Source organism: Passer montanus, unplaced genomic scaffold, assembly GCF_014805655.1.
Source record: "Passer montanus isolate IOZ18808 unplaced genomic scaffold, ASM1480565v1 scaffold4, whole genome shotgun sequence".
NCBI lineage: Eukaryota > Metazoa > Chordata > Aves > Passeriformes > Passeridae > Passer > Passer montanus.
The window spans coordinates 15,690,131-15,702,599 of record NW_024368818.1 but is presented as its reverse complement, the minus strand read 5'-3'; the positions used below and the strand labels follow the sequence as shown (position 1 = coordinate 15,702,599).

General features: G+C 38.1%; 1 protein-coding gene across 23 annotated transcripts in view; it reads left to right on the top strand.

Moving 5' to 3' along the window:
• DLG2 (discs large MAGUK scaffold protein 2) overlaps positions 1-12,469 on the top strand; it is a 982,417-nt gene that overhangs the window by 496,427 nt on the left and 473,521 nt on the right. Inside the window, exon 1 of one of the 23 annotated variants that reach the window (XM_039718599.1) lies at positions 5,053-5,489. The exons of 21 other annotated variants lie outside the window; for them this stretch is intronic. In XM_039718599.1, coding sequence (XP_039574533.1) covers positions 5,412-5,489 — 78 coding nt within the window. In that variant the 5' untranslated portion in view covers positions 5,053-5,411. Of the gene's footprint in view, positions 1-5,052; positions 5,490-12,469 lie in introns of those variants that run through there. One more of the 23 variants, XM_039718602.1, reaches the window with a different exon arrangement.

Genomic DNA, 12,469 nt, shown 5'->3' with positions numbered 1-12,469 from the left:
CTGTTGCTCCATCGGTAGCAGGTTGAGTGCCATCTACCCCATCAAATAATAGAAGAGCAGAATAATAGCAGTGATAATTGCATGGCAGAGTGCAGGCACAAAATATTTGGTGCCACACACTTGAAGGAGGTCCAGAGGAAAAAAATGCTTGCATTGTATTTTTTTACTGCTCTGAAGTCCTGTGACATTGTGTATGAAATTCTTCATGCCCTCTGCTGGGACACAGCTCTGCTATGCATCAGGAAAGGTGACAGAGGAGATGTCTGCATGCACTATTTTCTGTTTTAAGAGGAAATTAGACCTGGGGCAAACTTGTAATGTCACATCTGGGTTTCTGAAAGCATAATTTCTAAAGAGAAATGATTTGGCACAAGAAATATTAAGGGAGTAGAAAAATTTAAATTGGAAGAGAAGAGTATGAACCTCTGTCATCCCTAATATGCAGCACTTCATTTTCACTGGGTTTTTTCCCATTTTTATCCCATCTCTTCCTTCATCTTGCACTTCTTTTTTTTTTTTTTTTTTTTCCCTGTTCCCTTCTGTGCAACATTTCTTTGTCAGGAAAAGTGACTGTTCTAGAATCATTGCACTATATTCTTGCCATTGACTTAGATGCTCCAAGGAAGCATTTAGCTTTTAAGAAACTCAGATTTCATGTTTAAAACCCAGGACCAAGAGGTAGAGTTTTAAAATTTTTATTGTAGGAAAAAATGTTATGAAACATCATAACTGGTAGAAAATACCATAACTAGAAATTTACATACTCTGCAGTGGTGGGACTGCACCTGTGTTCAGTGTTCAGTTTTGTGTCCCTCATTGCAAGAAAGACATTGAGGGGCTGGAGTGTGTCCAGAGAAGGGCAACAGAGCTGGCGAAGGGTCTGGGGCACAAAACTGATGAGGAGTGGCTGAGGGAACTGGGGTGTTTATCCTGGAGAAAAGCAGGATCAGGGGGACCTTATTGCTCTCAATAAATACCTGAAAGGAGGCTGCAGTGAGGTTAAGGTTTGTCTCTCCTCTCAGGTAACAAGCAATAGGATAAGAGAAAATTACCTCAAGTTTCATCAGGGGAGACTTAGTCAAATACTAGGAAAAAAATTCTTCATGGAAAGCCTTGCCAAGCATCAGAACAGGCTGTCCAGGGAAGAGGTTGAGTCACTGTTCCTGAGGCATTTGCAAAATGTGAAGATGTGGTGCTTATGGACATGGTTGGACTCGATAATCTTTCCATCCTCAGTGATTCCATTATTCTATTCTGTGGTAATCCTTCAATCTGTCACAGACTGTGTTCTGCCCTGGCCAAAAAAGAAGTCTTAATATGTTCTGGTGGTGCTGACTCTTACTTTTGTGAGAGTGCCCATGGGTTTCCTATAAAAATATTATTCGTTGCATTAGGAGGGAGAACATTAGTTCTTTTGCTATTGTTTATAGGGAAGAATGAAAAATCAGGTCCTTACAAAACCTTGGGTCTTCCATCTCCTTAAAGAATAGTGAGACCTGAGTGCCTACAATTTATATCTTCTGGACTGAATAGCAGACATTTAGATTCCTGTCTTTCCTCGTATTCTGGTCATTAAAGAGTATGTCTTGGCATCATGTAGCTGTGTAAGATAATTAGTTGTGCTGGGGATGGGAAATGGTTGCTTGTACAGTCAGCCAAATCAATATCTGTTGTTGCCTTGTGCTAATAAAAACAGAACTAGCTACCTTAAAGTCTCAGCTGCAGCTCTGCTCCTGTGCCCACAGCTGTGGAATGTTAACAAATGAAGTAAAGTGATTGTTTCATATCATAAGTATTTCATTTTTAACTTGTCCCATCTCCTACCCATTTCACCGGAAACAGTTCTGCAAATCCAGAATGCTAATCTTTCCATCCATCTTCCCATTCTTGCAAGGAAGGCATTATTTATGACTGAACTGTATTTGTATTTTAAATGGCCCTGCCATCACGTTTTATGACTACTGTGTGTATATACTCAGATAGAGGTTGGAGAGAAGCAGAATCCACAGCTAACATCTATCTTCACCACAGGTGTGTGAGGGGGAGGTTGACACCCCACGTGTGTGCTGTGAGAAGTTATCCCTTAACAAGGGAAAATTAATGCTCTGTCTAAAGCAAAGCCAAGCTTCTTCCCGAGTGCTGCTTAAGTAAAGCAGCACTGTTAAAATTGAAAAAGGAGGCAAACTGTCAGAAGTACTGGTGATACTCAGTGCATACAAACAGTTGGCAAGGTGTTTGAAACAACCATCTGTTTCGGTACCCAGCATCAAGTGCCGTTGCTTGCGATATTGGGGACCCATATCATAAAAATAATACAATTCGACAGCCTAACTGCTCTGTGCTTACACCCATGTGCCCACTTGCGGTAAGACCAATTCTTCTCATAGAGGCAGAAGAATGATATGTAATGTATGGTTTGGATGTGTTTTGGTTTACCAAAAACCACCCGCTCATCTGCAGTGAGAAGCTCCTTGTAAAATCTGCTCTTAACTGATTATCTCCTGCCTGTGATAATATTGCTGCTCAATGGCATGCATCTCTCTGTCCTTGTAATGTAGCACTTCAGTGAGCAAGCTAAAGTATGTATTACTCCTGTGAGGAGACAGCAGCTGGGAGTTCCAATTCTTTTAAAGCAGCTCAGCTTGTAGCACTTCTGTAAAATGCAGCCTTCGTTATGGTTACAGTAAAATATTCATAATCATAAACTCCCATGGTACCAGTACAGCCCTAATAAACCTGCTATTGGCAATGTATGGCAGACTGCTGCCTGATGGAGCTGTAAGGAAATGGCTTGCAGTCTGGCCATTGCTGTATTTGAAGGTTTGGATAGATCTGCAAATGCATGCAAACAGTTAAACTCTATTTCTGATTAGAATCAGGATTAGGTATTTGGCAAGATTTATTCTTCCTGATCTAACATTTTCAGTGGGTGGAGAAAATTACCTCCCTATTGCTTTGTCATTATTTCTTAAATGAACAATGTATTCTATTTTTTTTCCTTTAAGTGGGATGAATTGTGGCTTTTTATTAATCCCTAATTTTCCTGAATAAATAGTTCAGTAAAGCTGCTAATGTTGATGATAAAAGTCATAAAAAGGAAGTTTTATTGTTTAATGAGTATTTTCTTCGATTTTCTCAGCTTCTGAATATACATAGGACTATATAAGTAGTTGTTTGGGAGAATGTACCCTTTTCTGGTGTAGTGCAATGATTTCAAATTATGCTTATTCTCTTCATAAAAGCATGGGAGCAGAGTGGGAGAAGTGTTCTACTGTTTATGCATATACTATGTAAGATTTTTTTTTTCTGTTCCTTTAACATTCATTGTGTTGGTTAAGCTGTGTAATGATGTTGCTTCTCCTTTTCTGCACTTTTTTTTCCTATCATTGTTTCCTTACAATGGTACTGCAGCTAGAAACAAGGTCTCTGACTTCTTTCAGGCCATCTTTCTTCCTTCTCTTGTCTACCCTTCTCTCTGTTTTTGGGCAATGTCATCCCACAAATAGGGAGAATGGTGAGAGTCTGCTATATGACATAATAAGGTTTTCTCACCTTGGGGAGTCCATCTCACTATCAGCCTAGATTTCTGAGAGCTAAAGTGGTTATGGAAAGACAGCTCTTCTATAGTAATCATATTCTAAATGCGACATGAATTTACTCTGTCTTGTGGTCTTAAAACTTTCTGGCTGCCAGAATTAATTAAATATTTGAATTGGAAGTAGTTAAGAACTATTCCCTTCCCAGAAATACCACCAGTTACCAGATATTTTGTCAGAAGGTTTTAGATGTCAAGAAAGAATCAATCATACAGCTTGGAGTTACCTTGAAAAAAGCCCTCACTATCTAAGAATTTCAATTTAGTTAACCAACTTATCATTTTAAAATGTGTTGAGGAATTCTTTGAACTCCCTATAATCTTAACAGAACTGAGGAGTATGTGCCTTCAGGCTCAAAGCTTGAGCAGTGCCATCCAGGCACAGTAACTTGGATGTTCGATCTAAGTTATAAGAGGGAGTGGAATATTTTCCCTTTTGATTTCATGTGCTCTGGAGAAAATAGTTTCAGCCATTCCCTGAAAATCCTGGGGCAGAAAAGGTGTTCCTTGGCCCCAAGAGCCCTATACTAAATTGCTCTGCCTTTATTTCCTTTGCCATGAATCAATTAATTTTGGGTTGCTCTTTACCGTGGAAGAGCAGAGTAGAAATTCTTCCTGCATGTGTGCATTCCAAATCCAATGCTGCAGGCCGGACAGCAGTGGTTCTCCTGATGTTGGTATTTCCACGCTTGTAGGTGGGAGGACATTGGGCAGGACTTGTCTTCTAAGTGCTATCAAATACAACACATAACTGCAAACCCTGTAATTTACAGCCTTGATTCTGCATCTGACTGGGAGTAACATCTGGTTTGTCATATGTCTGGAGCCAGAAGAGTGTGTTTCTGCTTCTTGTTTAGCCATTATAACAGAAGAGAGATGCAGGGGTTAAAGCTGAAGTGTGTGACAAAAGGAAAATAGTGCATTGATGTTTTGCTGCAAAAATAGGCACTTCCCAACTCCTAATGCAGAATTGCATGCAATTAAAGGAAGAGGGAGAAGCATGCTTAGGTAGGGCAGAAGTTTGGAATTTGGAAAAAAATCTACCAGGTTTCTGTTTTGTGAAGGCATTATCAAAGAAAAACAGAAGCCCTTGACTGAGTCTTAAATCCTTCGGCAGAGCATGTGTGACATCAGCAAGTGAACTGAGCAGCTCTGATGCCTGTCTGTTGTGAACTGAAACTAGGTAGCAAAAACATCTCTGAATAGACCCCAGACAAGAACAAAGTAAAATCAATTTTCCTTTCATATCTTAATTTCCCTCAAACACATGAAACACCTGTTCTTTCACCTTAACAGTTAATACACATTTCTATTTTTGGCACTTTTGTACCCCTTGGCTTTCCTGCAGTGCTGTGTATCTCATTTTTGAACTGCTGCTGCTTCTGTTGCATGCTGGCAAATCGAAGAGAACCAAGGAGTTAAATTTCAGAAAAGGAGAAGAGGAGGTGAGCTGTCTGCTACAGTAGTTTACTGCAGCTTCCTTTCATACTGACACATATGTAGTTTGTGGTGACAGTGCTAAAGAACTGCAGACAGGCACTTAGCAGACTGGATGTGAGCTGGATACAAAGATGCCTCACCCTGGACTTCCTGCTGGCAGTATGTAAATACACCTGCAGACTGGCCACACTGGGTGGTTTGTTTTTTGGTTTTTTTTCAGAAGGCAGCATGAGCGGACTTGACAAAGCAACAGCATAGTTAAGACCTTAACCAGCATTAGATCCGTATCGAAGTTGTGGGGGAAGTTGTTTTGTTTTTGTTTTTTTTTTTTGGTGTGTGTGTGCTGCATATTCAGACTGAAATCTTCATCACTACAATGTTTGCCTCTATCTGGTATGCCAAGAAGCTGGGACGCAGGTTTGTGCATAACGCCAGGAAAGCAAAAGCAGAGAAGGTACGTTCCTAGTGGGAATATAAAGCCTTATGTCTCATGCAAGCTGCCTGCTGGCATCCTGTTGTGTGTCTGCTTAGCTTTTTAAAATACCATGAAAAACAACCTATTGCTGTTCCTGATTTCATGCAAGAATCCTTCAATATTTTGCATATTATTAAATACCAGGGAGAAGAACCTTTCAAAAATCTTTATGTCCTCTTTTGATTGTTTTTCTTCCCAAGATAAACAGCTGTACTTCTGGTATGTCTGTGTTAAGGGAGCACTCCAGTGAACTTGTTGCTGTGCTGCATTATTTTTCCTCGTACCATATTAGGCTCTTAAACAGCCGCTGATTGTTTGCTGCTTGTATATTTTTTTTCTAGTGTGGTACTAATGAGAATGGAATAACATGTTAAGCATTTATAATGTTTGAGAATTGTGTTTCATGATACTTGTTGAAACTGTGCTGCAGCGTGGATGCCTTTTATTTAAAAAAAGGTATAGGTATGTAAAAATGGTCAGTACTATATTTCAGTATTTTTCTCTCATAAAATTGAACTGTATTTAACTGGCTGTTTTCTGGAAGCCCTTGTAGGTAAGAGTCTTCTGCCCTCTTTCTCCCTGAGCAAAACTTAAACAGTTTTAGAATTTGCAGAAATTATAATTAGGGGATATCAAGGCAATTGTATTTTATTTTAAGCATAGAAAACATTTAGTTAGTGGACCTGCAATCCAATTTTTTCTACATTACCAGACAGACCATTTTCAAAATGGGACCAATTCCTCTTTCTTAAACTCAGATTTAGATTGGAGTGAAAAAACTTCAATGTAATGTTATAAAGTTACCTCATTAGTCTAATAATGATGGCTTCCTCTTTTCCTTGTTGTCTTTGATGTAGTCCAAGACTTTTTAAATGGGTTGCTTTATTATGTCTTTAATATGTCTTATGCTATGTAACACAGCCACCAATCCACTAAGCAACTGTCGTTGCCTGAATTCCTTTGTAATTGGGAAAGTCTTTCACTTACAGAAAATTATTAGCAAAAATATATTATATTTGTGGTAGAGGGGAGGATGGGGAGAGGTTTGCTTTTTCTGCAAAATATTCACTATGGTTAAAAAGGTGCTGTGTGGGAATTTTGAAATTTAAATATGCAAGTCATTGGGAAGTTACTTAAATGGTGGTGATTTATATATTTCACATCATATACATGAGGGGGAAATAGAAATGCAGAGAGCTATACATGGGACTGTCAAACTTTCTCTGTCATCAATCACATTTCCATAAAGAGAGCATCATATGAACTCTCCTGCTGTTTGCATATCGCTATGGGAGGAAAAAAAAGTTGCAGCCTGGATCTTCCTTAGTCCTGAGGGGCTCCCTCCAGAGGAATATTTGCTCTCAGGCTTCCTCTAAGATGACAGAGGCAGGATGAGTGGACACATTCCACTCCTGACACAGTGGGGCTCACTCAGCAGCTTTGAGAACAGATTTGGTTTGCACTGCTTAAAGCATATATGGTCATAGATTATTTCAATAACCTTGAAAAATTTCATAAAGCAATGCCAAAGTATTCACTGAGAAAATATTTTCTTCTCTGCAGTCTTGTAACACCAACTAAAAGAATGCTTTTAAAATTTATCTCTTTTCCTCTTTATTTTAAGTACTTTAAATATTTCTGCATAGATTTGTTATGTTGCTACTTGTTCATCCCTATAGGACTTTCAAAACAACTGACAACTTAGGTCCATGCTATTTAAGCTTTCAAGCTGTACCTAACAGTTTTTAGGGAAAAGCTTTTTTATATTACTTGAGCATGCTCTTAGGATATTTGCATGGGTATTCTTTTTTTGCCAGAAGACAGTAAGTATGCAATAAACATTGTAAAATGTTTACATATTGACTTACACAAAAAATAAAATTTCGTTCTTGGATTTTTTTTCCACAGTCAGGGCTCGTTTATAATTTCTGATTTTTTTTCCCTGCAAATTAAACTCTAGCAAATGTAGAAAATCCCATTTCTAGGAGGATGCTATTTCAATAAGTGCCATTAATGATTGGAAGCTGATCAACACTGACATCTTCAGTGCAATATCTCAGTACCAGGAGAACACAGACTGAATATAGATCTATCGAAAAGTAAATTCAAAATATCATTTAACTGCATGCCTTGTTTTGGTTTTGACCTTTTTTTTATAATGGTTGAATAAGCAAATTATTAAGCAGTTTCACCTTTTTTTTTTCACCCTGGAAGAATAATTAGCTGTTTTTCTCCATGTGCATGATCTGAATGATACATTGATTTCTTAATGCGCTTTTGGAGGTAGTAACATACAGCAGTATTTTCTAATACCACATGTGTGCAAGAAAATTTACTTGCAGTAAAGATCTGGGTAGTAGAAATCAGAAGTCTGGGGCTCCAAAACAGATTTTTCTGTTATGCTTTACTTCTTTGCATGAGTACAAATCAAGAATTTTTAAGGGGTATTTCTAAGAAACAGAAATTTTGTATGAGCCTATATGTATTCATAGGACAAGGAAGAAAATGGGGGATGGTTACAACACAAGTTGCTGAGTGTGCACACACATATGCACAACCTGGCAGTGTAGCTTCTTAAAATTTCAAAACTTTGGGCCTGAATTGTGCAGAGAGAGGACATGAACTTTGATCTGCCTTGGATCCCACCAGGATCTCCTCCCAGGTGCCTGTTTAGGTGAGCAGAGTTTCCAAGGTGTGAAGAGTGCTGTGCCAGGGTGCTCATACAAGGGCAAAGGGAAGGAAGGTGTCCCTGCCCAGGTCAGGGAGGTTGGAACTAGGTGATCTTTAAGGTGCCTTAAAACCCAAGCCATTCCATGGTTTTGTGGTGACTAGGGCGGTCCTTGGTGGGGAGAGCTAGGTGGCATTGATGTGACAGCGAGCTCCTGTCCCTATCCCTGCCGTCTCACCCTACCTTCCTGCTTATCTCCCCATACCTGAATATGGGAATCCCTGCTCCAGGGAGCTGGCATGCAAATTGCCTCTAAGAGAGCGGGATCTGCATGTTGTTGGTACTTTACAATCTGCAGCCAAGGACTGTGGGCTTGGAGGAGCTGGAGAACTGATCTTGAGCTCTGGGGAAAGGATATCAGCAAGCAACAGAGTTGCGAGACCAAAGGAAAGAGGTGGGTTTACTTTTACTGAGAGGTGGTTTTACTTTTACTGGGCCTGCTTTCTTATCTCCCTAACCAGTACCTGCTGTTGGGTGCAGCACTACTGCTCCTGCCCTGCCTTTTCAGTTCTTGCTTCCCTTCCAGCCTGGATTTCCTTGGAATCTGTGCTTAGATGAGTGCAAAGGCACTATCTCATTAACACCCACATGCAACTTAAGAGCTTCAAGTGTTCAAGGCCAGGCTGGATGGGGCTCTGAGCAACCTGGGCTAGTGGAAGGTGTCCCTTCCCAGGGCAGGACGGTTGGAATGAGATCACCTTTAAGGTCCTTTCCAACTTAAAGCACTCTAGGATTCTATGACTTCCTGGTAAATATTAGGCTTCTATAAAACAAACATGAATTCTCACTGTTAAAATTTCATCTGGAGAGTGAAGACATCTAGGAATAACAGGATGAATGGCAGCTGTAGGTGTCTTAAATGGTTCTTCCGAGTTGACTGCTGTGCACTAGTATTTCTATTTGAGTCATACTTTTATGATATATTTTATAAACATATTTTAATTCTGAACTGAACCAAAATAACTCAAAAAACTTTCAAATTTGGAAAGTTGAACTCTTTTTGTTCCTTTTTTTTTTTTTTTTGTTCTAAACAGGCTAAAACTTCTTGTAAGTAAAATGGGATGCCTATTAATTGCTCTTAATGTTCTCATTTTGCCATTTTGCCAAATCTTAAGCATGTTTCTTTACATTTTTATTATTATTAGACTAAAGCATAAACTCTTTCCAGTATATACTGCACTTTTTATCTACAAATTCTGTCTCAATCTGGTTGTCTTGGCTTGATTGCTAGTGTTACTCTTCCCTTCAAGTAGTGAGACATTTAGTGTGCAGGGCTGCCACTAACGTTGACTGAAAACAGCTGAACTCCTTTCAAGTCATCGCTGGTCTTACCTTTTTTATTGCTTTGAGTCTGTCACATGAAAGGATTATTGTTATAAGAGTAAATACGATCACTTGAACCTTGAAACTAAAATAACTCGAGGCAAAGATTATGTCTTGAATTTTTCTCATTAAACCACAATCAAGCAGAAATCAAGAGATGTTAACTGCATATGGTTGTGCTATAGAAATAAGTATTTTAAATGGTTGGAAGAGGTACAGAAAAGTAACTGAACAATTAATCATGTTGATCTGAGAGAATGAGCTAAAATGTGAAAAAGTTTCCGATAATGCTTCACTGTATTGGTAGAATTTGGGTTTCAAGGGTCAGTATCAAAAGCAGGAAAAGACTCGCCAAAGGTACCATATAATTTAATTTTAAAAGGGGAAGTTCAGGACTGGTTTTCTTGCTAGTTCAGAAGTGGAATGTATTGCAACCGTGATACTCAAATTTTGAACATTGTAGAATTAGTTATGTGGGTGAGGTTTTAAATCTCAAGATAACAGTCACTTTCAAATGAGGTTTCTCCTTGGAGATTATTTTAGGGAGCAAAACAACAGGGCCCATGTGAAGTGTTTAAATGAGTTGATTTTCACTATTCTGGATTGTTAGAATTCTTTTTCTAGTTTTTAGAAATCAAATTACTGTTAAAGTGTAAGAACTATGTCTTGGATTTGAAAATATTTAAGTTTTATACCATAGGGTTGAGTTCATCATTCCAGTTTAACTCATGTATTAGTTTAATGACTCAAGATAGAAGCAACTTGACTTTAAAAAAAATAGGTGTATATGTAACGATAAAATAGAAGTTTTTGGACTATCACTTATAAACAAAAATAAAGATGACCCAAAAGTCACAGTCACAAATGACCAGTATAATTTTAAATGAGTAGTTTTGAAAGTATTGTAGTGCAGACTAGATAAGTAGAACGTAGACCAACAGTTTTTCTTTCTGTGTGCTTGGCTTTAGAGTTGTTTTGGGTAAATCAAGTATCCTTGACTGTCAGCCTACAATTAAATGTTTGCAAAAGACCCAAAAATATGCTTTAAGAAGTTAAAACAGGGATGTGTAACAACAACAACAACATAAAACTCTATCAACGCATATTTTTATAATTTTTTTCACAAGTATTCTGGCAATAACAACAATCAAGTCTTCATATCAAGATGACACTTGAATTGAAATTGTTCTCATATCTCATATGTATTTTAGCATAGCTAATTGCAGGGTGGGCAGTTCTAGGATATGTATTCTTGTTTCGTTTTTGCTTTGTTGACAAGTAGCTACCCATAATTTAATTTGAAAGAGATAAGAAATTAACTTGAAGCAGTAATTATTCCCAACAAAGAATAGAAACTGTCATTAAGAAATCATAAAACATATCTGGAGATAAACATATTTTTTCTTGCATTATTTTTACATGTATCTATAATTCCAAAGAAGAGAAACTCTCTTTTCCCTTCACTGCATACCTTAGATTTCTTAAGGAGTCATTTCTTTCAAACCAGAGCTTACCAAATAATTTACAGCCCGCTGGGGTTGTGATGAAGTGATAAAACTTGCAGGTCTAGTTATTGCCTTGGCTAAAGGTGAAATGACTGCATCTCTAAGGGACATCTCATGTAGCTGCCACATGCTGTAAGGGCAATGGATAGTTTTGTTTTTGTTTGGGCAGTCAAGGGCCCTCGTGTTCCAGGTTCAATGGGATGACAAAAGTGTGTCACTTATTTGCAGAATTACTTGTTCGAACAGATGCCGGAGTTATCTCGGCCCCCTGGAGGAATCTTTTCAAATGGACTTTCTAAGTGCTCTATTTTACAGTTTTATGGAGAAATCTTTTCACACGTAACTGTGTGAAGCAAAATATGCAAGCATTCTTGTATCCAGAGCTCGCTGTCTTTTGCTTTAGCACAGCTCAGTTTGAATTCTAAGACATTTTCTCATACTGTGATTTAATCCAGAAAAATACAGCTACTCAAGTTGGATTTTTTCCTTTTTTTTTTTTCTTTGCATTTTGTTATAATCCCATATGCACTAAGATTAATATATAACAGGAGGGATAAGCTGCCTAAGTAGGGATTTATTTTAACTCACTGCCACCTCACAATCACTATAATAGTGATAATAAATAAATTCAACTAACCTTGAAAAAATGCAGGAATGATGTTTTAAAATAAGATACTGATCAAAAGTAAACTACTAAAGTTAATCCCTTGAAATACTTCATTTCAAAGTAGACATTTTTTTTCTTCAAATGTGTTTTATTTTTTTCTTCTGTGAGGGCTTTTGTTCTTGCACCTGGTCAGCCCCAGCACCTATCTGTAGCAATTAATGAGTGATAAGCAGCAGTCCTGGTTAAATTGGTGGTTTTTTATTATTCCTTTTTAATTAAATAAATACCTGTTAACCAGCTATGGATGAGGTCTTTGTGAAGAATATCTTCTCTCCTTCTCTTCAGTCTAAGCTAAGAGATCTCTAGCCTTAGCTGGCTGCCATACATTGGTGATGCCTCTCCCTTTCCCCCATGCCTTATTCTGGCATGCACTGCTCTGTGCCTGTCAGGTACCACCCACAGATCTCTGTAGCATGGCACTGAAAACAGTTCTTTTCCCTTTGCCATTATAGCCAGTGCTGTGATCATCTTAGAAACAGATAAAGTTTCCAGTTAATTTTTTCCAGTTATTTTTCATCTTTTTTTGCTTCAAGACAAAACCAAGATGGACAGGAACATTCAGAAAACGACAGCCACACTGACGTCTGCATTAATTGCTGCTCTGAGTGCTTAGCTGGGACTCAAATAGAATCAGATCTAATGAATAAGTGGGGTTATTATCATTGGTTACAAGCTCACCTGTTTTTTCAAAAAAAAGTTTTTCTCATTTTCTATTTTCTGCTTTCATTCAATAAAT